This window comes from Papaver somniferum, chromosome 6 (genome assembly GCF_003573695.1).
Source record: "Papaver somniferum cultivar HN1 chromosome 6, ASM357369v1, whole genome shotgun sequence".
NCBI classification, from domain to species: Eukaryota; Viridiplantae; Streptophyta; class Magnoliopsida; order Ranunculales; family Papaveraceae; genus Papaver; species Papaver somniferum.
Window position 1 is genome coordinate 15971532 of NC_039363.1, and position 27045 is coordinate 15998576.

At 37.7% G+C, this 27045-nt stretch overlaps 4 protein-coding genes across 5 annotated transcripts; 2 read left to right on the forward strand and 2 right to left on the reverse strand.

Annotated features, from left to right (window-relative positions):
• The first annotated feature begins 4417 nt into the window (after window positions 1-4417).
• LOC113285485 (dirigent protein 2-like) lies at window positions 4418-5333 on the forward strand. Its single transcript, XM_026534365.1, has one exon. The coding sequence runs from the start codon at window positions 4615-4617 to the stop codon at window positions 5197-5199; it is 585 nt and encodes a 194-aa protein (XP_026390150.1). The 5' UTR covers window positions 4418-4614; the 3' UTR covers window positions 5200-5333.
• Window positions 5334-5738: 405 nt separating this feature from the next.
• Window positions 5739-6314, forward strand: LOC113290545 (dirigent protein 2-like). The gene has a single exon (XM_026540137.1). The coding sequence runs from the start codon at window positions 5739-5741 to the stop codon at window positions 6312-6314; it is 576 nt and encodes a 191-aa protein (XP_026395922.1).
• A 1622-nt stretch (window positions 6315-7936) lies between these two features.
• Window positions 7937-9262, reverse strand: LOC113285486 (uncharacterized protein At5g64816). Its single transcript, XM_026534366.1, has 2 exons — window positions 9143-9262; window positions 7937-8572 (listed from the first exon to the last, which is right to left on the reverse strand). Exon 2 carries the CDS (start codon window positions 8516-8518, stop codon window positions 8138-8140), a length of 381 nt encoding a protein of 126 aa, XP_026390151.1. The 5' UTR covers window positions 8519-8572; window positions 9143-9262; the 3' UTR covers window positions 7937-8137.
• Window positions 9263-9734: 472 nt separating this feature from the next.
• On the reverse strand, window positions 9735-12693 carry LOC113287035 (pentatricopeptide repeat-containing protein At1g34160-like). 2 transcript variants are annotated; one of them, XM_026535694.1, is made up of 3 exons: window positions 12139-12693; window positions 10600-11822; window positions 9735-10510 (listed from the first exon to the last, which is right to left on the reverse strand). In XM_026535694.1, exons 1-2 carry the CDS (start codon window positions 12674-12676, stop codon window positions 10633-10635), a joined length of 1728 nt encoding a protein of 575 aa, XP_026391479.1. In that variant the 5' UTR covers window positions 12677-12693; the 3' UTR covers window positions 9735-10510; window positions 10600-10632. The 2 variants fall into 2 exon arrangements, with proteins under 2 accessions (XP_026391479.1, XP_026391478.1); XM_026535693.1 differs by having other exon boundaries at window positions 9735-11822.
• Between the last annotated feature and the right edge of the window lie 14352 nt (window positions 12694-27045).

The following is a 27045-nucleotide window of genomic DNA, read 5'->3' on the forward strand; positions in this document are numbered from 1 at the left end:
TTAAATTTACGCCCGACTATATTACAATTTGGGATTTGGTCGCGACCATATTTGGTCTGGAATTTGATCTTTTGTTGGGATTTGATCTTTACTCCGTCCCACTGTGTTACGATCTCATCCCAAATTTTTGGTTATACTCGCCCACTGTGGATGCTCTAAAAGATATAAAATCATACTACTCCTTTATGCAAACTGGATATTTTAGTTCATTCTTAACAAGATTATACAGTTTCCAAAAAGGAGAGGACCAAAAAATTCAAGATCGCTATTAGGAAGTACTAACTTTTGAAGGGTGTGCTAAATTTCACATAAGACAACCGTGGAATGGTACATCTCAAAAAAAATTAAGACATCCTATTAGCAGACATGCGGAACATAAAGATTAAAACATCTTAGGGACGCAGCAAGAAATTATCTAATTTGCTCTTTACAAGCTTAGTATAGTCCAAAGATATTTTGGACATGTTTGTTTTTTCCAGACTCGCTTGACTCGTCTGGATCTGGTTCATTTGGATCTGACTGAATCACCTGACTTATCTGGATCTGATTGAATATGTTTGTTTTTTTGAGTCAGATCTGACTCAAAAATATGAGGTCAGTGGTTTGTTTCCATGAGTCAGGGGTATCTTATTACCTGACTCAAACGGGTCCTAATCAGGGGTTAGGTCTGACCCAGATCGCGAGTCAGATCTGATCCAAATGATGGATTTTATCAACCACAACCAGAGGATGAAGTTATGGGTACTCAGGTATGGTTCAAATTTAGCTAATGTAGCTTGAATTGGGAAAAAATAGGCCTAACTGAAAATTTCAGAAAACAAATTCCGTCTAGGTCAAAGTAGTTTAGCTATCTTCCCTAAAGAACAAGTAACCAAACTTTTATGTATGTGCAGTTCGGTTCCTTATTTTAGCGGACGCAGGTAACTGAACTATCTTTTAATGGAGGTTTTTGAAAGTTTGGTTATTTTTCTCCAGAAAACGTTGCCGAACTTTTTTTTTTTAATTATACAGATAATAGTTCGGTTTAGTCGAGTCCCGAACTTAATGTTCGGCAAGATTGCAAATTTTTTTTAGAGACTAGCTAACCGAAATTTAGAGTTCGGTTTAGTCAAGTGTACTAATTTTGTTGACGAACTTCTAATAGAAAAAATCGAAAGAACAAGTTCGGCAAGATCACAAACTCTTTTTTAGATTTTAGATAACCGAACTATCTGTTCGGCAAGGTCGATAAAATTGTTTACATTGCCGAACATTTAGGTGTTTCTTGTTTGTGGTTGGTACTGATGTTTTGCTATTTCTCGTAGGTTGCATGTGATCCAATACCAATGGAAAATCAACCTTCCCTAGTTGATATTTTGTACGAAGACACATCTCATCACTACATGAATGACTTGGTATTCAAAAATCCGGTAGAGGCAAAGAGTTGGGGTAGACAACATGCACAAAAAGACATATGCGTATTAGTTTTGAATGGGAAAGAAACCCAAACTCACTTTGAAATGGTTTGTGATAGAAGCGGTGATCCCGATAAAAGCCACAAGAGGAAGGGATATGTTTATAAAGGAAAGACAAATAGGAAGAATAAAACTTTCTCAAAGAAGATTAAACGCCCATTAAAGCTAGCATTTAATTACAACAAATATTTGGAGGTTCTGTACAAGGTTATGGAAGGTCGTCATAACCACCCTCGTCCGGAACATCTTGAAGGACATTTCATGGCGGCAAAGCTAACTCCTCAAGAAATGGACAAGGTAGCTAAAATGAGGACAATGGGTAACTCCTCAAGAAATGGAAGATGCATGGTAGCCGTCTCCGGATAATGTTTCTCAAGAAATGCAGATACGCCAACAACATCAAATTCCTCATTGCGTAATTAATGGCATTCCATAACACACATTCTTTCACCTTCGCCTGAAACTCATCACACTCCAACGTAAGATCCCATGTGGATGCCTTTTGACAGCGAATAAGATGAACTGCATCATTATGATCCTACAAAAAGAACATCACACTATCAATACTAAACGAAACATATTTCAAACAATGTTTCCCCTCCATGGGCTCTTTGGTGACAAACATAAATTATGTGAATATCTAGGAAAAGGCGGCTTCGGATTCTTTTTCTCTTTAACATGAACAATTTCTTGTTTTTCTTGTTCTTCGGATTCATCATCTTATTCCTCTTCTTTCTCTTCCTCTTGTCCTTCTTTTTCTTGGGACTCTTTCTCTCTTTCTTCTTCCGACTCTTTCTCTTTGCCTTGTCCTTGTTCTTCTTCTTCTTCCTCTACATCTTCATCCTCTTGATTTCCTTGATCTTCATTTCCTTGTTCTTCTTCATCATCTTGTTCTTCTTCAATAACATGATCAATTTTATTATCCATCACCTCTTCATTGACATCTTGGATTACATTACGAACATTCTCTTGGTTGACTTCCGGTAACGATCCCCCTCCATGTTTGGAATTCTTGGTACCACGGTTTCGGAAATCCAAATTTATTCTACCACGAGGTGTGGGAGTTCTCAAATCTTCATCTAGGTGTGGATTGGATTTTGTTCCTTTGTTCCTAATGAATGAAAACCAAAGTATTAGCTAAACAGAATATTTTCTATCAAATAAAATAGAATTAAAGAGGTAAACTAAACACACATTTAGTGTCAACAGACAAAAGTTTGGTTACCTGGTATAAATTGCGAGGTAACCCAACCGTATATTTTTTTATTACCAAACTAAAGTTCGGTTACCTGATATAAATTGCGAGGTAACCCAAAGATATATTACCAAAGTTCAGTTACCAAAAAAAATTATCGACAAAACCGAACCCAGTTTTTCCTTAGGAAACATTGAGTTTGTTTATGAAATTATTTTTTGCGATCTTACCGAACTACATAGTTCGGTTACCAGACATTAGCCTACTTCATCGAAGTGTTCCTATTTTTAAAATTTCGGTTACCAAATCTAGTTTTTTACCAAAAATCTCCTAGCTGAAATTGTTACTGTAAACTACCATTTTCAGTGGATTTCGATGATTTCTAATCAATTTCTTCAACAAAAAACGAACCAAAAGGATGGGTATGAAAGAAATTACCCGCGAATTTGCATTTTACTCGAATCGGGCTTTTTTTTTCCTGTTGGATGCTTAATTTGAGATTGACCTAAAACTTGAAGTTGTTTATCGATTTGAAATTGATTTGCGAGAGTTGCTATATGTGCGAGTCCCGGACTCGATTCTGGAAGTCTTGGAGTTTGCTTATGACGCATTGTTTATAAACGATTGATTAATTGACGATGAATTTTTTTTCGAATAAACGATTAACGATGATGTCTACGAAGAAGTAGATGAAGAGGAAAGATTTTCTTTTTTTGTTTAAAAACTGAAATCAGTTGGGTTTATTTAGGGTTTGAATTAGTGGGTAGTGATTAGATTAATGGGTTATTACGATAAGTTATAAACTATCATCTTAATTAGAGTGAGGGCAGATTAATCATCTCTAATCCATAGGACACCCCTTAAAACGATAGGTAGATGTTTCTATCACTTAAGGGTCCCCTCCAAAATGGAGTGGTGTCCAAAAAATAGTTTTCTAAAAGCCTAAAAAGTTTTTTCTTTCACTACCTATTTCAGTTGAGCTGATAAAAATAAACCCAAGTAATAGGCTTAAGCCACCTCTAAAGGCCCAAAGCCACTCCAAAATTAAGTTTCCAGCTCCTCCACTTATGGCGTTAAAACTTGTTCATATTCGTACGAGTTTACCAGGAAAAACTTTATGTGTCTCAATAATTATTATTAACGAATTTTTTTCTTTTCCTAAAGAAAAAAATAAAATAAAGAAACAACTGGAGTGCCAGGATCGTAGTATCTTGTTTGATGATCTTCGGAACAGAGATGATGCTCGTTCTGGAAACCAAAAAGATGCCAGCCTTAGTGTCCCTATTATGGGAACCTTACCGTAAGAGCTTTGGCGTCATTTTTCTAATTAATTTTTTTTTACAAGTTGTAGAAATGTAAATGCACTTTGACGCGTTGTTAACAGAAGAAGTACACTAAATTTACTCCAAATCTCTTGGTAATGGAGAAAATAATCCTCCGAATCACTTGTATGACACGTTAAACATGGACCATTTAATTTTTGTAGTACAAACCAGATGTCCAAGGAATAAGAAAATGATATTTCAAGCATCTTAACGGTGTCATATTGTTTTTTCAAAAAATCCAAATATTTTTCTAACTAAGATGGCCAGAGTCACAGACCCCAAGACGATATTCTGACATTCATCAACCCCAAGAGGATCCTAAAATGATCTTCAAGATCAATAACCAAACCCAACGTACTAAAAAGCTTTACCTGCCTCCTTCCAAGTTCTAAATGTTTAACTCACCGGCCACTTCGATTCATATATAGTGTTTTTCACGTGCGTGTGGAGATGTGATGTGCTATAGACCCTTCATTTTCCTACCGATCTGCATTCGTTCAAGATTACCAAAATGTGCGTGCACCCTATCACAGTTCTTCTTCGAAGTTCTAGGCTTCTATATATATATATATGTTGGTAGGATAGAATGAGCTGCAAACAGTTCCAGTGAGAAACAAAGATAAATCACATCACATTCATCATGGGTGCTACACTCCAACTGCAATATTTTTCATCAATTCTTGTTGTTTCAATGATCTTCTCATTCATGACTCTTTCAAAAGCTCATAAGAATGTAAAATGGGGTGATCAAAGTACTGTTCCACACAAAATGGGTAAGGAGAAGATGACAAAGTTACATTTTTACTTTCACGATGTTATCACCGGCAAGAATCCGGTGGCAGTTCAGATAGCTCAAGCACGGGGAACAAAATCCTCTGCGACACAGTTTGGAGCCATGTTTATGATAGATGATCCATTAACTGAAGGTCCTCACCCTAGATCTAAACTTGTGGGTCGAGCTCAAGGTTTTTATGGACATTCCGGGAAGGATGAATTATCTCTGACCATGAGTATGAGTCTTGTTTTTACTGGTAATAAGAAGTTTAACGGATCTACTATCAGTGTTTTAAGTCGGAATCCCATTGAACATACGAAACGAGAACTTGCGATCGTTGGAGGAACCGGATACTTTCAGTTTGCACGTGGGTATATAAGCGGCAAGACATATCGGGTTAGCGGACCAGATGCCATTGTTGAGTATACTTGTAATATTCTTCATTATTAATTTAAGTTTTTCATGATTATAGTTGGAGATTTAAGTCTTTCGTGATTCCTTAGGCATTGGTCATTAGGTAACATTTTATGGATTTTTTTAAGATGGTGTAATATGAATTACTAGATTGTGCAATGCAAATGTTATTTTCTATAAAAATAAAGTTTCAAGAATAGTTTTATTACAGGGAGGGCAAATGAGATTTGAGAGAGCAGAAATCAGTAATGGAGATTAATTCTTAATATTTCTGTGATTCGGACCAGAATAGCACGTCATTCACCATTAAATGGCCAATTAGCTCCAAAACTATTGACCAATTCTTAGTCCAAGTAGAAAAAAATGGGCAATTGTACTTGGACTCAACTAAGTATATTAATTGTAGCAGGTGACCCTGTCACATGGGCCCAAATGATATAAAATATAACCGTTCAAATTCTACGCAATTCCGATCTTATCATTCTTGTTTCCATGTCCATCGATCCATGTATAAATAAGCTAGTCCTCTCACAACAAATTCACAAGAGAAAGAAAAATCTAAAGCAGAAATCATCATGGGTGCAATGTCTGCTTTTTCACTTCAATTCTTCTGTTTTGCTGTAATGGCAACAGCTTTACTCATAACCCCGGCACAGGCAAATCATCCACACTGGGGCGAAACAGTACCTTACAGCTCTCCTCCGGAGAAGATGACAAAGCTTCACTTTTACTTGCATGATAATCTAATCGGAAGTAATCAAACAGGTTTTAGGATCGCTGAAGCTGCAATTACTAATTCTTCATCAACATTTTTTGGGGCAACTTTTATGGTGGATGATCCATTAACGGAAGGACCTGATCCAGAGTCTAGACTTGTAGGTCGAGCTCAAGGTTTGTTTGGTGCCTCTGGAATGAATGAAACATCTTTGATCATGGGACTCAGTCTTGTTTTCACTGCTGATAAGAAGTTTAATGGGTCTACAATCAGTGTTTTTACACGTAATGCTGTAACATACACGGAACGAGAATTTTCGATCGTTGGCGGAACTGGATTTTTCCGATTCGCTCGTGGGTTTATAAGTGCTAAGACGTACTGGACTAATGGCTTCAATTCTATCATTGAGTGGACTTGTACTGTTGTTCACAACTAAGTATTTGGAATTCTTGGTTTTAGATTTGGAAATCGGTTTCATTATGTTCTGCTGGGAACTTTGTTTCGTCTTGTAGTTCTCTGAATCTGTGATGCCATAATAAATCTCTGAACTTTATTTCTATACAGTTCGTTTTATAATTACTCAAGAAACCCATATCTGTAACACTAACAGAGCCTGTACATCATCCTAGAAGATTATCTTCTTCCTGTAACAAAAATCTGGAGGTTCATCTTCGCAAGCAAAAATCTGGACTCAAAAATCTTAATGACCCAACCATGTCTGACTTTCGTCATTACTTATTCCACATTTGAGTTTTTGCTATCTAGTGGAAAAAAATAAACGTAGTCAACTTTCTCCAAAAAGATAAGATTAGATAGAAATAATAGAAAGATATATCTGTCACATTCTGATACCAACATTTTATTCTTGATCCATAGTATCTTCAGACCGAGTCTTGCTGTATATATTACATTATACTAGAGTTGGTGTAGGTGTAGAAGTGTAGGTGAGACTTTTTCTTTATGCAGGACAACACTTAAAAACATGAACACTTCACAGACAAGGAAATGGACCAAAGACGGGAGCCAAGAGTAAGATCTAAACATTTCAGGTATATATGAGCCAAATGAGTCTCACGCCTAAAGGATAGGAGCACAGGAATTTGCTCAGTTCCCATCTTGATCCCATTTTTCAGGCCGCAGACAGTCTTTACATAACAATACTTCCACTCACTAGAATTCAGGAATCATATAATGGGTAAGAAAAATGAACTATATCTGTTGAAAGGCCTGGGGTAAGTATCAGGGGGCATCATATAAATGTTGGTTTCCTGAGTCTGAATTGAAACACTTGGCAGCATAGAATGTTACAGGACTAGGAACTAACCATAAGCCATGATATGTTCATTATTGAGTTTCCAAGACATAGAAGGATATATAACTAAAAAGCAAGGAACATCGACTATCTACAATGGGTGATTTTACAAGCAAGAAGAAACCAAAATGATTGATTCATTGCTTGCAAAAGATCATGACCAAGATTTCAATATTGCCATATAATTCTCAGTGTCTCACCTTAACTCAAGTATAATGCAAATGTAATATGTTAGAGTGGGTGTAGGAGTCACTTATTCTTTATGCAGGACTACACTCCAAAAACATGAGCACTTCCTCAAAGACCAGGAAATGGATCAAAGACAGGACTCAAGAATAAGATCTAAAACATGTCAGGTGTAGAAGTCAAAGGAGTCTCACACCTAACGAATAGAGTCATAAGAACATGCTCAGTTCCCATAACATACATACACTCTTTACATAACAATACGTACACTTGCTGGAAATCAAAAATCATATGATGTGTGAGAAATGAGCAATTGCCCTAAGGTAAGTGTGAGAGGGGCATCATGTAAAAGCCAGTTTCTTTTGTTAACTAGTAATGAAGCAATGTCTAAATTTCTCACATTGCGATGTTTTATTTTCTTCATGTTGGTAGCAAATTTGGATTTAAGCACCTACCAGCATAAATTGTCATAGGACTAGGCACTAACATAAGCCATGATATGTTCAGTATTGAATGTCCAGGCATTCAAGTAATAGACTCAGAACACACAGAGACATATATCACGAAAAAAGCAAGGAAACATCGACTATCTACAATGGAAAGTGTTACAGGCAAGGATAAACCAAAATGATTGCTTGCAAAAGATCATGCCAAGATTTCATCTTATAATATATTAGAAGCAAGTATGCTACGCAGTTCAAGATCTAAAAACTGGGTGGTGCATGCAAAAAATTGTCAAGCAAATGAGAATATACCAAGCATTAAGAACGATGAGAAGTACTGAGTTTAAGGCATTCACTCTGACATCTCCGGAGGCAAATATCGTTCCAGTTGGGCACTTGGTGTTGATTAACGCAGACTGTGCGAGCACACGCATCAGAGCAAGCATCGAGCTCAGACACACCACAGACAGTAACACAAGTGTCAGGAGTTGGGTCTTTGGAAAATGCACCAACCCTCTTTAACATTCTCTTTGACGTACAAACTCTCTCACAGACAAAGATGTCATCGGAGCTCTTTTCTCTTCCACGAGCACTTTTAATTCTCTGCTCTTCAGCATGCCGTCTTTTCACTCTCAAAGCTTGTCCTGCAACAATGGCTGGAATTGCGGCACCTAACAGGGACCACCATGCGTCAACCATATCTTCTGCTACGGTGCCTCAACCTTTTCAGTTGAATATACTTCTTTCCTTTACCTTTACAACAAAGAAAAACACACACACAGACACATACGCACACATGTTAGCTACAACTTGATGTTTGAACAATGTATTTCACCCAATCTCAAAAATCTTGCTTACCACATTAAAGCTAACCAATAATTGAAGTGCGAAAGAAACAGAATCACGGTCATAACCATCCAAGATAATAAAACTACTTATCATGAGAATGTCCACCAGATTTACAGGTCTCAATAAGTATCATATCGAGGTCAGCCATATGAGCCTCACACAATGTCTAGATCTCACCGTACCGCAAGACTCTATCCTACAACACAGAATCATTTACTTTCTGCTCAATTTCTACTCATTGCAGACCATTTTCACTACAATTACTTTCCATCATTTCACAATTCAACTTGATTCATATGAAATTTAAAACAGCACTAGTAACCGAATCCATAGACTTTAAAATCTTTCCACATTGAGTATCAAATAAAACCCTAGAAATTGAAACAACTATACTAAAATTACAAAACCCTAGCCGGAGAAACAAACTGACATATAGTTAAAGAAGTTGTAGAGTAATGGAAAAAAAGAGCTTACAATTGAAGAATTCGGTGAGGAGATACGAGTTTGAGGTTTCTTCTCCTTCGTCGTCTTCACCTCATCAGTTGCACAAGAAGAGGAATTCAGGGTTTTTACTGTGATGAGAGAATGAGGAAAATCAAAGGGCTTTATTTGGGTGGAGACATAGTATTCGGTGTTTCTCGATTTACTGTATACAGCGTGCGCCTGATACTTTGCACGTTGGATCTACGGATACAGTTTAAACTTTGTGCGGAGGGCCGTGGAAAAAAGACAAATACTGTATTGCTTCCGTTTGTTTGGATCTGATTCAGGATTTGAGTCTGACTCGATATCCGACTCGAATCTTTTTCTGAATCCACATTCGACTGGAAGAAATTTGAGCGACCGTGCGTTTGTGTAATCTTTTGGGACTATCCAACTGGATTCGTAAACTACTATTTTGTAATAAATCAGATTCGGATGTAACGAGTCAGATTCACCTAAATCTACTACTAATCTTTTTCAAGTTGAAAATCCTTGTACTCATATTTTGATATAAAAAAGATAGATTAAAGCGCAAATGTTATATTCGTTTAAACCTCGAATAGGTCTATATAAGCCCAGGTTGCTAGGAAAAAAAAAAAGCAAAAGAAAGAAAACAAAGACGATTCCTCCACTCCAATGATGACGAGTTCCGAGCGAGAAAGAGTTCCTGAAAGAGAAGAAAAATACTTGGCCATTGTAGCTACTGCTGTGACTAAAATCACCATGCACGCAACAAGAAAACAAACTGCAGCAACAACAGAACATCACCAAAGTAAATCTGGATTGCAAATCCAGGAAAATCAGCAGTAATTTTCCCCCTTTCAAAAACTAGAGCTATTCCAAAAAAGGTAGGAAGCACCAAAACAGAGATGCAAGCTACAACCAAAGTTGGAACTGCAACAGCAAGAGCACCTAACATTGCTATCACACTGCCGCCCCTCTAATAAACCATGCCGCCCCTATAACAGGTTACTAAAACAAGTACCCAGAAGGAATCATCAACTTCGTGTGACATTGTCATCAACTTCGTGTGACATTGGAGAAGGATCAGTGTATGCTATTTATAGAATAAACTCGAAATTCCAAAAGAGATTTCTGGAAGAGTTTCCATTCTCAGGGACTTGGGAAGACCTTCCATTCTTAGGAATTTGGGTAGAGGTTCTATTCTTGATCACAAGACAGGAGGCACCCTGGATGCTTGGACGTCTAGGGCAGGCTGAAACAAAGATGTGAGCCATAGCCTTGACGTAACACCTCGGAAGGCCCGAAGCAAAAGTCCAATGCAGAGCTGGCGCCAGGGAAGCATACTGGTTCTGACACTGGATTACAAATAAAAAATAGAACCACTAATGCCACTCACTGACAAAAAAAAGCACCATTAGGAGGTGAGCGTTAGATGCCATCTTGCGCACATTAAAACATCACAATCTAAGAATAGGACCGTGTACCTGACAATCTAAGTATAAATTCCAAGCAAATCTTCACCAGTAATCACCACAAGAGCAAGCCCCATCTTTAAAATGGTGAAATCTAGCTCTATCTCTTATGATTATTTCACGATTATAAATCTTCGAAATCAATTTAATCACTACGTGACAATCCACACAAATTCTAAGATTCTTATTAACTTGAATTGGTTTACCATCACCACCACCACTAATCAATCCATAAGCAACTGCTAATCTCTCACTATGATACCACAATACATTTTCCTTCTCTTCTTCACCGATATCGTGTAAAACAAAACTAGTTTCAGCTGCATACCCCATACTGTTAATCCTCAGACTAATTTCATCTATCTTCTTATAAATGTCTCTCCAGTCTGGATGATCTTGATTGCCATTAATGAATTTATGTATTGACCCTTTAATTGTAATGAAACTGATACCAGGGATTTTTTTTACAGCTTTGCTCTTCATTGCTTCTCTTATTTTTCCAACATCATCCCACCTTTCATGAGCAGCGTAAGTATTTGATAACAGGACGAAATCACCACAACTATTTGAACCCAATTCTACTAATGCCCGGGATGCAATTTCAGCTAATTCAACTTCTCCGTAAGTTTTACAAGCTCCCAACAAAGTTTGCCAGAGAACAATATCGGGTTTGGATGGCATTGACTTTATGATCTCGTAAGCTTCCTTAACTCTTCCAGCTCGGCCAAGCAAATCAGATACACTACCATAATGTTTCACATTAGGTTTTACACCGGAACTTTCCATGGATTTGAATATAGATAGACCTTCTGAAACTAACCCTGCATGATTACATGCACAAAGTGCAGAAAGATACGTAATTGCATCTGGTTGAATTCCATCCTGACTCATCTCATTGAAGAGATTCAATGCATCAGTGCCGTGGCCATGCATTCCAAGACCCATAATCATAGAGTTCCAAGAAACTAAACTTTTCCTGCAACCCATTGAACGGAAAACGTCGCATGCTTTGTCTACAGATCCACACTTGTAATACATATCTATAAGTGCATTACATACTTGCACATTTTTGTCTAAATTCGATTCCTTTATGTATGAATGAACTGTTTCACCTTCAAGCAATGAGCCTAACTGCGAACAAGCTGAGATAACACCAAGAACGGTAACTTCGTCGGGTTTCAACCCTTCAATCTTCATACCCTTAAACAAATCCAATGCTTCTTTAGGTTGATCACCTGTGGAACAAAATAACTGTACTTCAGAAAAACAGACACGCTATAAGATTTATGTATTGCCGCAAAGCCTCCATAGTACATGCACAGATAACAATGTCTGGTTACCAAAAGCATGCCCCCAGAAAGTGTTCTGCGAAAGCAGTGGTGGGTGGAGCTAGGCACTACCTAACATAAGCTGGAAGCCAGTTGGGGGCATATGCCCCAATGGTTTAGCAGGCTCAGTCAATGCAGGAAAAGCAAAACCAATTCCATTTTTTTTTCTTAAATCGGTCACTTACAACAACATGAAAGTACAAGTAGCATAGAAATGTTTTACCTTGAGCCAAACCAGCAATCAAAGCATTCCAAGAAGCCCGATCTCTACTTGGCATTTCATCAAATAACTTCCGCGCAGAATTTAAATCATTTGATTTCGCATAAACATCCAACAACGTCGTAACCAAACGATCATCAGCAGTAAACCCGAACCTCACAATATGAGAATGAATCTGTTTAGCTTCAAACACACCTAAAAATCTTGAACAAGCTTGAAGAGAGAAAGAACAAGTTAACGCATCCGGATTCTTGGCTTTACGAAACATGTTCTGATAATAAGTTATAGCAATTTTAGGCTCATTACTTCTTGCAAAACCACGTATAATTGCATTCCAATCATTTTTGAATGGTGTTTGAATCTGGCAGAAGATTTCTGTGGCGTAATGTAAGTTCCCGAATGGAGAAATTGCACAGAGTTCGATAAGTTTGGAACGAGAAGGTAAGAATGCGAAGTGTCCTGTGGTAATCAGGTGAGCTTGGAGCTGCTTAATGTGGGAGAAAGAAGACAGCCTTTGGACGAGAGGCTCAATAGAAGCCATGGAGGGAGGAAAATGTTTTTCCAGACTGGAGCTTTCATACGAGGGCATAGACCTTAATGTCGTGGGACCATAAAAAGGAAAAAATTGTGGGCCCAAAATAGGCATTGTAAGGCAGGGTATTGCTGGGGGTGGGGGGCAATTGCCCCCTCGTCAGACCGCTTCAACAACAAAAAAATTAAAAAAATCCAATATTCTCGTAGAGAACTATTCCAAAGATTTGGCTCATTATAAGATGTGAATGTCACATTTCACCGGTTCGGAATTATTTCTAGGCGTAGCTCGTAGAAATTGCGTATGTAGCCAGGGTGGATCTTGAGTGTCCATCTTTTAACCTTTTCATTTCTTAATTTAGTATTGGCACAAATTTGGGCCGGATATTTAAAGCATGTTATCATAACATTAGAGAAGTTACTTTTTAACTTCCGAAGCAAGCAAATATGTGTGGACCTTTAACTTCGAGAAGCAAAAAGAAAATTCACTTTTCGGGAAACAAAATATTCTGCTTCTGATATCCGAGGGTCGTACTGCATATAACCAACGCCAATAATAGCTGCTGCATATGGAGTAATATCGTCGCTAAAGCCATACGTAGGGGTTGTGAGTGTCGTTGTTGTTCTTTAGAGTTTTGGGTAAAGAATTCTCATCATACAAACAAAAACATGAGATCATCATGTCAAAGGAAAAGATCTGCTTTTTCTGATACTTCTACATCCGGTGAGGTTTCTGGTAAATCTCTCCAGAATTACATTGAGGCTGAGCCGCTGGTAGTCTCCCAAATTGCTAGCACCCAAACCGAGAAACCCGATGTACCTAAGTATTATGTTCCGAAGGTGGAGGATGATTATTTATTCAAGAAAAGACTTGTGATCAGCGGTATTGTTCTGATTCTTCTAATCCATCTTATGATGAGAATGCGTTTTCAACTGGCAAAAACATCTACAAATTCAAGCCAAACAAGAAAATAAAAAAATATCATACCCAAACCAAGCTTAAATTATCATCTGTGCGTTCATGAGCCCATGCTAAAGTTTCAATCAATTCCTGCCAATATCCACGCCAGGAAATTAAGAACATAAATCCAGTAGCCCAAACAAGATGTCCAAATAGGAACATCCACGCCCAGACGGATAAACTATTCATACCAAACGGGTTATATCCGTTGATAAGTTGTGAAGAGTTTAACCATAGGTAATCTCTTAACCACCCCATCAAATAAGTGGAGGATTCATTAAACTGTGAAACGTTACCCTGCCATAATGTGATGTGCTTCCAATGCCAATAAAAAGTAACCCATCCAATGGTATTTAACATCCAAAAAACCGCCAAATAAAATGCGTCCCAAGCCGAAATATCACAAGTACCGCCTCGTCCCGGACCGTCGCAAGGAAAACTATAACCAAAATCCTTTTTATCTGGCATTAACTTGGAACCACGTGCATCTAAAGCACCTTTTACTAAGATCAATGTAGTTGTATGTAAACCTAGAGCAATCGCATGATGAACCAAGAAATCGCCAGGTCCTATTGTTAAGAATAGTGAATTACTATTCTCATTAATAGCATTTAACCAACCGGGCAACCATATGCTTTGACATGCATTGAATGCTGGGCCATTCGTTGAAGATAAAAGTACATCGAAGCCATATGAAGTCTTACCATGAGCAGACTGTATCCATTGGGCAAATATGGGTTCGATCAAGATTTGTTTCTCCGGAGTACCAAAAGCAATCATGACATCGTTACGAACATAAAGTCCCAAAGTATGGAACCCCAGAAAAAGGCTGACCCAACTTAAATGGGATTTGATAGCTTCTTTATGGTCTAACATTCTTGCCAATACATTATCTTCATTCTGCTCCGGATTGTAATCTCTAATGAAGAATATCGTTCCATGAGCAAACGCCCCTGTCATTATAAACCCTGCGATGTATTGGTGATGAGTATATAACGCAGCTTGAGTAGTAAAGTCTTGTGCTATGAATGCATACGCGGGTAAAGAATACATGTGTTGAGCTACCAAAGAAGTAATAACTCCTAATGAGGCTAGAGCAAGCCCTAATTGAAAATGAATCGAGTTATTGATTGTGTCATAAAGACCCTTATGTCCACGTCCTAATCGACCCACCGGAGGAGTGTGTGCTTCTAAAAGATCTTTCATACTATGCCCAATCCCGAAGTTAGTTCTATACATATGACCAGCAACGAGAAAAAGAAATGCAATATCTAAATGATGATGAGCCATATCGGTCAGCCACAAACTTTGCGTTTGTGGATGGAATCCCCCGAGAAGAATTAGAATGGCAGTTCCCGCCCCTTGGGCGGTACCAAATAAATGACTATCAGAATCGGGGTTTTGAGCATAAAGATTCCACTGACCTGTAAAAAGTGGGCCTAACCCTTGAGGATGTGGTAATACATCTAAGAAATTATTCCATCTAACGTACTCCCCCCTGGATCCAGGAATAGCGACATGAACTAAATGCCCCGTCCAAGCCAAGGAACTTACTCCGAAGAGTCCTGACAAATGATGATTTAGACGAGATTCGGCATTTTTAAACCACGAAACTCTTGGTTTCCATTTCGGTTGCAGGTGTAACCAACCCGCAATTAAGGATATGGCAGAAAGAAATAATAAAAAAAGATATTTAAGCTTGGTTGCAGGTGTAACCAAACCAAGCTTAAATTATCATCTGCAAATTCAAGCCAATCCGATGATAAAGTCTTCAAGCCAACCATTCGTTTCCGGTCAAACCCTCGTATTACCCCTGATTACTTGTATTGGGCAAATACTGATGGTTACTATAGAGAGAATGAAAACATTGCAGGGCATGGAGTTGTTGTAAGAGGCCATCTCGGCAACCCAGTTATTGCATGTTCTTGGTTTGCAGAAAAACCAGTTTCCCCACTGTATCATCATCAACTCAAAGGTATTCTAGAAGCTTATCGAGTTGCAAAAACATTAGGAATCAAGAGACTGCAAGTTGTCTGTAATCATTGCTGGGCTCATGATGTCCTCGAACGATTTCATCATGAAAGTCGTTCAATATGTATGTTTCATCCCAATAACAAAGACTATGCCCGTCAGCACATTTGCAAGATTTGCGTCCAGGGATTCTTTTCCAAAGATTTTCAACTTTTCTGGCCTATCCTGAAAGACATAGCCAACTTGGCAGCTGACTTCATTGGATATTGCGGACACAATTGCAAGATATGATAACAAGATTGCTGATTACATGGCCAAATATGGGAAAAGATACGGTAGAGAGGTGGTTCTTAAACCTACTGAGTTCCCTCGGGAATTGAAGAACAATCTGTACCAACTAGCAGAAGCGTATCCTAACAACGGAGTCCCTTTTTATGCTCCTCCAGAAGGATTTTTTTGATTGCTCAAGAGGTGCCGTAATTTGATTTCTGTCCTTATCGATGAATTTCTTTTATTGAATATTCTATAGTTAATGTATTCTCTAAAACATTTGTTTTGTTTTTTTAAGAAAAAAAAAATCTATTAACTTGTTAAAGAAACTTACAAAATACTAGTTGGTAATCGCGCGACAAGTTGCGCTCCAACTCCTTTTTGGATAGCTAAACCTAATCTAATGAAAAGAAAATTACGAACTTTAATATTAGCATCATGTCTAGCTATATAATTTTTCAATCTTAACAAAAATTTTATAGTTTCGACACCAAGCTCACCTAAGGTAGTAAACACCAAGATACCAAAACTATAACCATTGGCTCTACATACATCAAGGTATTTACCCCTTTTATGCTCCATAGCTTTAAGCAAAGCAAGACTCGGTGTAAAAGCTTCTACACCACCCCGGCAAAAGGAGAAACCCCCGTCACATCCAAACAGGTATCACGGCCCTCCTCCCAATTGTAGACAAGAATGTCTACTGGTCTGGAATCACCGCCATCACGAGATAGGAAACCCAAAGATGCTTCAACTTTATGGTGTACAGCTTCCCTATAACAAGTATCTGCAAAAGTGTCACGAACATGATCATGTCGAAACTTGACACCAACTTCTTTAGCACAATGTAAGGCACGGTCACCATATACATCCGTATTCCTGTTACAACACAAGCACACACTATTTTCTGCAAAGAGGGGAATGCCTAGACTATAACTAAGAATTGCACAAAATTGACGTGGCCCAAGCTTTTGTTCAAGCCCGTCAACAGGAATAGCAAGCAAGTTGTAATGACCCTCAAGCTCGTCAATGCTATTAGACTAGTCAAGAGACGTCTTAGCCGCTAATTACTCGAAACTGTAACTCGAACGTTAATTATTAAAAATTAATCTAACAACGATCTAGATACGAAACTAGTACCGTGAGATAGAACTCGAGAAGTTACGCAGAACGGACTACTCGAACGTGTCATTCGGATATCGGACGAAGAAGATATATTCATTTTGGAACTTAGCCGACCTGGGCTTCCCATATCATCTGGGTGAATACCTCTTATCATTTTTCTTTGGCCTTATCTCCAAAAACAGAACGAGAAGAATATATATTTCTATTTCTTTCTCTTTCTTCTTCTTTCTTCCTCTTCTTCTTCCTGTGCTCGTTCCTGCTGGTGATTTGAGAGAAGAGAGAGATATTATGAGATTTAGATTGGAAGAGTCTGATCAAGAATAAAGTGATGGTGGTTGTGTTGTTGTGATTGAACTTAATAGGAAGTTGATTAGAGAAATTAGTGAGTTAGGGTTTCTAGATTTTTAGTTAGATTGTATAGAGATGATGATGATGACTTTGTGTTGTTATGGGATGAAGAGCAACTGGGTTGTTGTTTAATTGATGTTGTGGAATAGTCTTGAGAAGAAATTGAATAGTTGAGGTTTCTGAGATGGAACCGAAGATTAGGGTTCATGAAACCAATCGATGTTGATGTATTCAAGAAGTTAGAAGATGGGTTGTTCTTAATTGTTGTTTTCTTGAAGATGCGGTGTTGTTTGAGGATTGAATCAGAAAGCTAGGGTTTGAGTTGGGTTTCATGCATGGAAGAGTTGAGCTGTATAATGATGATTGAGAAGGAATTGAAGATGGGTTTTGTCTGAATTAGAGTCTGAGGATGAAGAACAGTTTGGTTTTGGTTGTTAGGGTTTGATTCTGTTTTGATGGAGATTGAAAATAAACTAGGATTGCTGAGAATCTGTGGTGGTGATGGGGATGATTGGATGCTAAAGGGAATTAATTTGAGGTAATTGTTGCTAAGTTAATTTAGTAAATCTATTAAATTTTATTAATTATATGTAGTTGATAATTGAATTAAGATCTGTGGTAGATGTGTTGGGTATGGAATTGAACTGTGCGGAGTTATTTTGATTGTTGGCTGAGACTACACTGAATATATCAGTATAGATGGTTGTATAATTATTGTTGGTAATCTAAAGTGAAGCAACGGATGTTAAATTAGGTACCTGATGAGTTACATGGGTTGTGGTGTAGATGTAATTGGTGGTGATGACTTTGGAATGGTGATTGAATGCAGATGAAGTTGGGGATAGTCTGACGGTACTGGTGGTATTTTGTGTGTGATGTTGAAGCTTATGGGAGATAAGACAAATAAGAAGTGTTGCTCCACTTCTGGAGTTACAGTTGAGCTGCTAGATTTGGGGGCGCTATAGTGTTGGTATCAGAGCTCACTATTAGATCTTATATGGGAAAACATAGAAATAGCCAGTGCCAGGTAGTGAACTATATTAGTTTAGAACTGGGTTGGGTTTGTGAGATAAATCTTAATCACTAAAAGCTGTCAATAATTAAAAGAATTAATTGATTGATTGATTTTTTTGTTTGGTTGTTATATATGTGGTGAAGTAAAAAAATAATAGGTTACACCAGCTATGGTAGAAGTTTAGAGATTAGTTAGTCGTAATAAGTTAACGCGTTGTTAATCCAGCACTGAGGAATAGTGAAAGTTGTGTTTTCTCTGTTCGTATGAAGGCATTGTCGGGAGTGGCCAACCTTGATAGGATGACTGATCATAGAAATATATTGTTATTTAATTTAGAAAGCCAATAGGTGTAAGTTCACCCAGAAAGATTCGCAGGAATTTCCCTTGTGATTAGAGACAATCATCCTATAGATAGAAGTTAGTGTAAAGCCGTAAAGATTATAATTTATAGTTTTCACTAGCAATTAGTATAAGAAACTTAGACTTCCCTGTTTGATATAACTTCAATCAGCGCATTTGAACCTAGAGCTACAAATTTTAGATTTTAGTTGTAGAGCCATGTAGGTTTGCGTTTTGTTTTATGTTGTTTGCGCTTAGACAAGAGATAGGTTTATTCTATAAGGTGGGGAGTTTTTGAAGACCAGAAGGATGGTTTGATTTTTTAGGACGAAAATGTATAAGGTGGGGAGAATATAAAGACCCTCAAGCTCGTCAACGCTATTCGACTAGTCAAGAGACGTCTTAGCCACTAATTACTCGATTAGTGTAACTCGAACGTTAATTATTAGAAATTAATCTAACAACGATCTATACACGAAACTAGTACCGTTAGATAGAACTCGGGAAGTTATGCAGGACGGACTACTCGAACGTGTCATTCGGATATCGGACGATGAAGATATCATCAGATTTAATTGAAGGGAAAAATAGTCATTTTGGAACTTAGCCGACCTGGGCTTCCTATATCATCTGGGTGAATACCTCTTATCATTTTTCCTTGGCCTTATCTCCAAAAACAGATCGAGAAGAATACATATTTCTATTTTCTTTCTCTTTCTTCTTCTTTCTTCTTTCGTCCTCTTCTTCTTCATGTGCTCGTTCCTGCTGGTGATTTGAGAGAAGAGAGAGATATTCTGAGATTGAGATTGGAAGAGTCTGATCAAGAATAAAGTGATGGTGGTTGTGTTGTTGGGAGTGAACTTAAGAGGAAGTTGATTCGAGAAATTAGTGAGTTAGGTTTTCTGGATTTGTAGTTAGATTGTATAGAGCTGATGATGATGAATTTGTGTTGTTATGGGATGAAGAGCAATTGGGTCGTTATTTAATTGATGTTGTGGAATAGTCTTGAGAAGAAATTGAAGAATTGAGGTTTCTGAGATGGAACCGAATATTAGGGTTCATGAAACCAATCGATGTTGATGTATTCAAGAAGTTAGAAGATGGGTTTGTTCTTAATTGTCGTTTTCTTGAAGCTGCAGTGTTGTTTGAGGATTGAATCAGAAAGCTAGGGTCTGAGTTGGTGATTAAGATTTTTTTCTGGGTTGTAGTAATGAGGTTCAAACTCTCGGACTTGTGAAGGATAATTTTTTTAGAAAATAAAAATATATACAAAATTTTTGTCACAGGATCAAGAGACACTAGGACTCAGGATTCCACCATTAATCATTCACACAATTCATATATTTATTCGAAACAATTATAGCTCAAATCATAAGGACTCTCATTCTTTCCAAGGTAGATTTTTAGAATATTTATTGTATATCACTAGAAGGACGCATCAAAAGCACTACGACCAAGCATACATCATCATACGATATCACAACCAATTAAGAAAAATCATAAATCAATCAATAAAAAGTGCAAGTAGTCAAAAAAGAATTAATATAATTATCATATGCGTAAAGAACGGCTTCCTCCATCATCCCAATGTTGGGGTTTAGCTACTCATATTAATAATGTTCTCAAAATACATTTTTATAGCTCAAAAAGTTGATTAAAAGATAAAGAAGAACTAAAACAGTGAATCTGCGACCCACAAAAGGCGTCCAGAAAACAACGATACTTTACCACTGCTGTAACAGAAACAACGATACTTAGCTTCCAGTGTCGCTGTCGCTGCTGTTTTAAGACTGCTGGAAACCGACGGTTCTGGTAAGTGTGTTCTTCGTGTTCTTCAGGCTTGTTAATGGCAGCAGCAGCAGCAGGTAACTTCTCTGCAACTCCTCCTGCGCCTCTCTGCTCGCCTCCAAACCTCCCCAAACTCTCGACAACCTCTCTACTAAACCCAAGGGGTCCTTTTATACCCAACAGGCGCGTTTAATCTCGACATAACTCGACATAATTCTCATTAAACCCGCTGTCCAAAAATAAACGATAGTTACCATTTTTAGAAGATTTTCACGTCAACTCTCTCCCTGCACGCTCCAAATTGCCTTCTCCACACCTCAGCACTCTTCCTGAGCTAGCAGAACTCCCCCATGCACGCTTTAACTCCAATTATTCTTGCTTACAGTGCGTGTTGCTCTGTTTTGGTTTGGTGAATCGAACCAGGAATTCTAGCCAAATTTGATCAAACCTGATGCCCAAAACATGTTCTCTATGCCATATCACATCTCTATGCCAAAATTCAGCCATTGAATCGACGTATAACTTCTTCATTTCTTCGATCGAAAATCTCCTGAACTGTGAACAATTTTCCCGCCAAAAATCAAAATTTGAATTTTGAAGAAGACTGCCCCCTATCCGTCTCTGGAGTGCAAATAGCAAATGCCCAACTGAGATGCCCCTTAGTAATTGGGTTGCCCCTTAACCAAAATGAGAGTCCGAATAAAAAATGTCCTCTGGGGATGCTCCGCATAATTTTTCGAGCCGATTTTTCCAAAATTATTTATTTCCAAAAAATACCTACAAACACACAAAACACCATAATAAGGACGAAAACGAGTACTAACAATACGAAACAATGAGTACTAAAATACCTACAAACACACAAAATAAATGCGTCTATCAGTTGGGTTTCATGCATGGAAGAGATGAGTTGTATAATGATGATTGAGAAGGAATTAAAGATGGGTTTTGTCTGAATCAGAGTCTGAGGGTGAAGAATAGTTTGGTTTTGGTTGTTAGGGTTTGATTCTGTTTTGATGGAGACTGAGAATAAACTAGGATTGCTGAGAATCTGTGGTGGTGATGGGGATAATTGGATGCTAAAGGAGATTACTTTGAGGTAATTGTTTCTAAGTTAATTTAGTAAAGCTATTGAATTTTATTAATATATGTAGTTGATAATTGAATTAAGATCTGTGATAGATGTGTTGGGTATGGAATTGAATTGTGCGGAGTTATTTTGATTGTTGGCTGAGACTACACTGAATATATCAGTATCGATGGTTGTATAATTGTTGTTGGTAATCTGAAGTGAAGCAGTGGATGTTAAATTAGGTACCTGATGAGTTACAGGGGTTGTGGTGTAGATGTAATTGGTGGTGATGACTTTGGAATGGTGATTGAATGCAGATGAAGTTGGGGATAGTCTGACGGTACTGGTGGTATTTTGTGTGTGATGTTGAAGCTTATGGGAGATAAGACAAATAAGAAGTGTTGCTCCACTTCTGGAGTTACAGTTGAGCTGCTAGATTTGGGGGCGCTATAGTGTTGGTATCAGAGCTCACTATTAGATCTTATATGGGAAAACATAGAAATAGCCAGTGCCAGGTAGTGAACTATATTAGTTTAGAACTGGGTTGGGTTTGTGAGATAAATCTTAATCACTAAAAGCTGTCAATAATTAAAAGAATTAATTGATTGATTGATTTTTTTTGTTTGGTTGTTATATATGTGGTGAAGTAAAAAAATAATAGGTTACACCAGCTATGGTAGAAGTTTAGAGATTAGTTAGTCGTAATAAGTTAACGTGTTGTTAATCCAGCACTGGGGAATAGTGAAAGTTGTGTTTTCTCTATTCGTATGAAGGCATTGTCGGGACTGGCCAACCTTGATAGGGAAACTTCATTCAGAGATGACCGATCATAGAAATATGTTGTTATTTAATTTAGAAAGCCAATAGGTGTAAGTTCACCCAGAAAGATTCGCAGGAATTTCCCTTGTGATTAGAGACAATCATCCTATAGATAGAAGTTAGTGTAAATACGTAAAGACTATAATTTATAGTTTTCACTAGCAATTAGTATAAGAAACTTAGACTTCCCTGATTGATAGAACTTCAATCAGCGCATTTGTACCTAGAGCTACAAATTTTAGATTTTAGTTGTAGAGCCATGTAGGTTTGCGTTTTGTTTTATGTTGTTTGCGCTTAGACAAGAGATAGGTTTATTCTATAAGGTGGGGAGTTTTTGAAGACCAGAAGGATGGTTTGATTTTTTAGGACGAAAATGTATAAGGTGGGGAGAATATAAAGACCCTCAAGCTCGTCAACGCTATTCGACTAGTCAAGAGACGTCTTAGCCACTAATTACTCGATTAGTGTAACTCGAACGTTAATTATTAGAAATTAATCTAACAACGATCTATACACGAAACTAGTACCGTTAGATAGAACTCGGGAAGTTATGCAGGACGGACTACTCGAACGTGTCATTCGGATATCGGACGATGAAGATATCATCAGATTTAATTGAAGGGAAAAATAGTCATTTTGGAACTTAGCCGACCTGGGCTTCCTATATCATCTGGGTGAATACCTCTTATCATTTTTCCTTGGCCTTATCTCCAAAAACAGATCGAGAAGAATACATATTTCTATTTTCTTTCTCTTTCTTCTTCTTTCTTCTTTCGTCCTCTTCTTCTTCATGTGCTCGTTCCTGCTGGTGATTTGAGAGAAGAGAGAGATATTCTGAGATTGAGATTGGAAGAGTCTGATCAAGAATAAAGTGATGGTGGTTGTGTTGTTGGGAGTGAACTTAAGAGGAAGTTGATTCGAGAAATTAGTGAGTTAGGTTTTCTGGATTTGTAGTTAGATTGTATAGAGCTGATGATGATGAATTTGTGTTGTTATGGGATGAAGAGCAATTGGGTCGTTATTTAATTGATGTTGTGGAATAGTCTTGAGAAGAAATTGAAGAATTGAGGTTTCTGAGATGGAACCGAATATTAGGGTTCATGAAACCAATCGATGTTGATGTATTCAAGAAGTTAGAAGATGGGTTTGTTCTTAATTGTCGTTTTCTTGAAGCTGCAGTGTTGTTTGAGGATTGAATCAGAAAGCTAGGGTCTGAGTTGGTGATTAAGATTTTTTTCTGGGTTGTAGTAATGAGGTTCAAACTCTCGGACTTGTGAAGGATAATTTTTTTAGAAAATAAAAATATATACAAAATTTTTGTCACAGGATCAAGAGACACTAGGACTCAGGATTCCACCATTAATCATTCACACAATTCATATATTTATTCGAAATAATTATAGCTCAAATCATAAGGACTCTCATTCTTGCCAAGGTAGATTTTTAGAATATTTATTGTATATCACTAGCATGACGCATCAAAAGCACTACGACCAAGCATACATCATCATACGATATCACAACCAATTAAGAAAAATCATAAATCGATCAATAAAAAGTGCAAGTAGTCAAAAAAGAATTAATATAATTATCATATGCGTAAAGAACGACTTCCTCCATCATCCCAATGTTGGGGTTTAGCTACTCATATTAATCATGTTCTCATGATTAAAAGATAAAGAAGAACTAAAACAGTGAATCTGCGACCAACAGAAGGCGTCCAGAAAACAACGATACTTTACCACTGCTGTAACAGAAACAACGATACTTAGCTTCCACTGTCGCTGTCGCTGCTGTTTTAAGACTGCTGGAAAACGACGGTTCTGGTAAGTGTGTTCTTCGTGTTCTTCAGGCGTGTTAATGGCAGCAGCAGCAGCAGCAGGTAACTTCTCTGCAACTCCTCCTGCGCCTCTCTGCTCGCCTCCAAACCTCCCCAAACTCTCGACAACCTCTCTACTAAACCAAAGGGGTCCTTTTATACCCAACAGGCGCGTTTAATCTCGCCATAACTCGACATAATTCTCATTAAACCCGCTGTCCAAAAATAAACGATAGTTACCATTTTTAGAAGATTTTCACGTCAACTCTCTCCCTGCACGCTCCAAATTGCCTTCTACACGCCTCAAAACTCTTCCTGAGCTAGTAGAACTCCCCCATGCACGCTCTAACTCCAATTATTCTTGCTTACAGTGCGTGTTGCTCTGTTTTGGTTTGGTGAATCGAACCAGGAATTCTAGCCAAATTTGATCAAACCTGATGCCCAAAACATGTTCTCTATGCCATATCACATCTCTATGCCAAAATTCAGCCATTGAATCGACGTATAACTTCTTCATTTCTTCGATCGAAAATCTCCTGAACTGTGAACAATTTTCCCGCCAAAAATCAAAATTTGAATTTTGAAGAAGACTGCCCCCTATCCGTCTCTGGAGTGCAAATAGCAAATGCCCAACTGAGATGCCCCTTAGTAATTGGGTTGCCCCTTAACCAAAATGAGAGTCCGAATAAAAAATGTCCTCTGGGGATGCTCCGCATAATTTTTCGAGCCGATTTTTCCAAAATTATTTATTTCCAAAAAATACCTACAAACACACAAAACACCATAATAAGGACGAAAACGAGTACTAACAATACGAAACAATGAGTACTAAAATACCTACAAACACACAAAACATAAATGCGTCTATCAGTTGGGTTTCATGCATGGAAGAGATGAGTTGTATAATGATGATTGAGAAGGAATTAAAGATGGGTTTTGTCTGAATCAGAGTCTGAGGGTGAAGAATAGTTTGGTTTTGGTTGTTAGGGTTTGATTCTGTTTTGATGGAGACTGAGAATAAACTAGGATTGCTGAGAATCTGTGGTGGTGATGGGGATAATTGGATGCTAAAGGAGATTACTTTGAGGTAATTGTTTCTAAGTTAATTTAGTAAAGCTATTGAATTTTATTAATTATATGTAGTTGATAATTGAATTAAGATCTGTGATAGATGTGTTGGGTATGGAATTGAATTGTGCGGAGTTATTTTGATTGTTGGCTGAGACTACACTGAATATATCAGTATCGATGGTTGTATAATTGTTGTTGGTAATCTGAAGTGAAGCAGTGGATGTTAAATTAGGTACCTGATGAGTTACAGGGGTTGTGGTGTAGATGTAATTGGTGGTGATGACTTTGGAATGGTGATTGAATGCAGATGAAGTTGGGGATAGTCTGACGGTACTGGTGGTATTTTGTGTGTGATGTTGAAGCTTATGGGAGATAAGACAAATAAGAAGTGTTGCTCCACTTCTGGAGTTACAGTTGAGCTGCTAGATTTGGGGGCGCTATAGTGTTGGTATCAGAGCTCACTATTAGATCTTATATGGGAAAACATAGAAATAGCCAGTGCCAGGTAGTGAACTATATTAGTTTAGAACTGGGTTGGGTTTGTGAGATAAATCTTAATCACTAAAAGCTGTCAATAATTAAAAGAATTAATTGATTGATTGATTTTTTTTGTTTGGTTGTTATATATGTGGTGAAGTAAAAAAATAATAGGTTACACCAGCTATGGTAGAAGTTTAGAGATTAGTTAGTCGTAATAAGTTAACGTGTTGTTAATCCAGCACTGGGGAATAGTGAAAGTTGTGTTTTCTCTATTCGTATGAAGGCATTGTCGGGACTGGCCAACCTTGATAGGGAAACTTCATTCAGAGATGACCGATCATAGAAATATGTTGTTATTTAATTTAGAAAGCCAATAGGTGTAAGTTCACCCAGAAAGATTCGCAGGAATTTCCCTTGTGATTAGAGACAATCATCCTATAGATAGAAGTTAGTGTAAATACGTAAAGATTATAATTTATAGTTTTCACTAGCAATTAGTATAAGAAACTTAGACTTCCCTGTTTGATAGAACTTCAATCAGCGCATTTGAACCTAGAGCTACAAATTTTAGATTTTAGTTGTAGAGCCATGTAGGTTTGCGTTTTGTTTTATGTTGTTTGCGCTTAGACAAGAGATAGGTTTATTCTATAAGGTGGGGAGTTTTTGAAGACCAGAAGGATGGTTTGATTTTTTAGGACGAAAATGTATAAGGTGGGGAGAATATAAAGACCCTCAAGCTCGTCAACGCTATTCGACTAGTCAAGAGACGTCTTAGCCACTAATTACTCGATTAGTGTAACTCGAACGTTAATTATTAGAAATTAATCTAACAACGATCTATACACGAAACTAGTACCGTTAGATAGAACTCGGGAAGTTATGCAGGACGGACTACTCGAACGTGTCATTCGGATATCGGACGATGAAGATATCATCAGATTTAATTGAAGGGAAAAATAGTCATTTTGGAACTTAGCCGACCTGGGCTTCCTATATCATCTGGGTGAATACCTCTTATCATTTTTCCTTGGCCTTATCTCCAAAAACAGATCGAGAAGAATACATATTTCTATTTTCTTTCTCTTTCTTCTTCTTTCTTCTTTCGTCCTCTTCTTCTTCATGTGCTCGTTCCTGCTGGTGATTTGAGAGAAGAGAGAGATATTCTGAGATTGAGATTGGAAGAGTCTGATCAAGAATAAAGTGATGGTGGTTGTGTTGTTGGGAGTGAACTTAAGAGGAAGTTGATTCGAGAAATTAGTGAGTTAGGTTTTCTGGATTTGTAGTTAGATTGTATAGAGCTG

Excerpts from the sequence above, each read along its gene's own strand:
- LOC113285485 (XM_026534365.1), top strand. The coding sequence starts at position 4,615 with ATGGGTGCTACACTCCAACTGCAATATTTTTCATCAATTCTTGTTGTT.
- LOC113290545 (XM_026540137.1), top strand. The coding sequence starts at position 5,739 with ATGGGTGCAATGTCTGCTTTTTCACTTCAATTCTTCTGTTTTGCTGTA.
- LOC113285486 (XM_026534366.1), bottom strand. The coding sequence starts at position 8,518 with ATGGTTGACGCATGGTGGTCCCTGTTAGGTGCCGCAATTCCAGCCATT.
- LOC113287035 (XM_026535694.1), bottom strand. The coding sequence starts at position 12,676 with ATGGCTTCTATTGAGCCTCTCGTCCAAAGGCTGTCTTCTTTCTCCCAC. Across the intron at positions 11,823-12,138 it reads GATTGCTGGTTTGGCTCAAG|GTGATCAACCTAAAGAAGCA; the intron begins GTAAAACATTTC and ends TTTGTTCCACAG.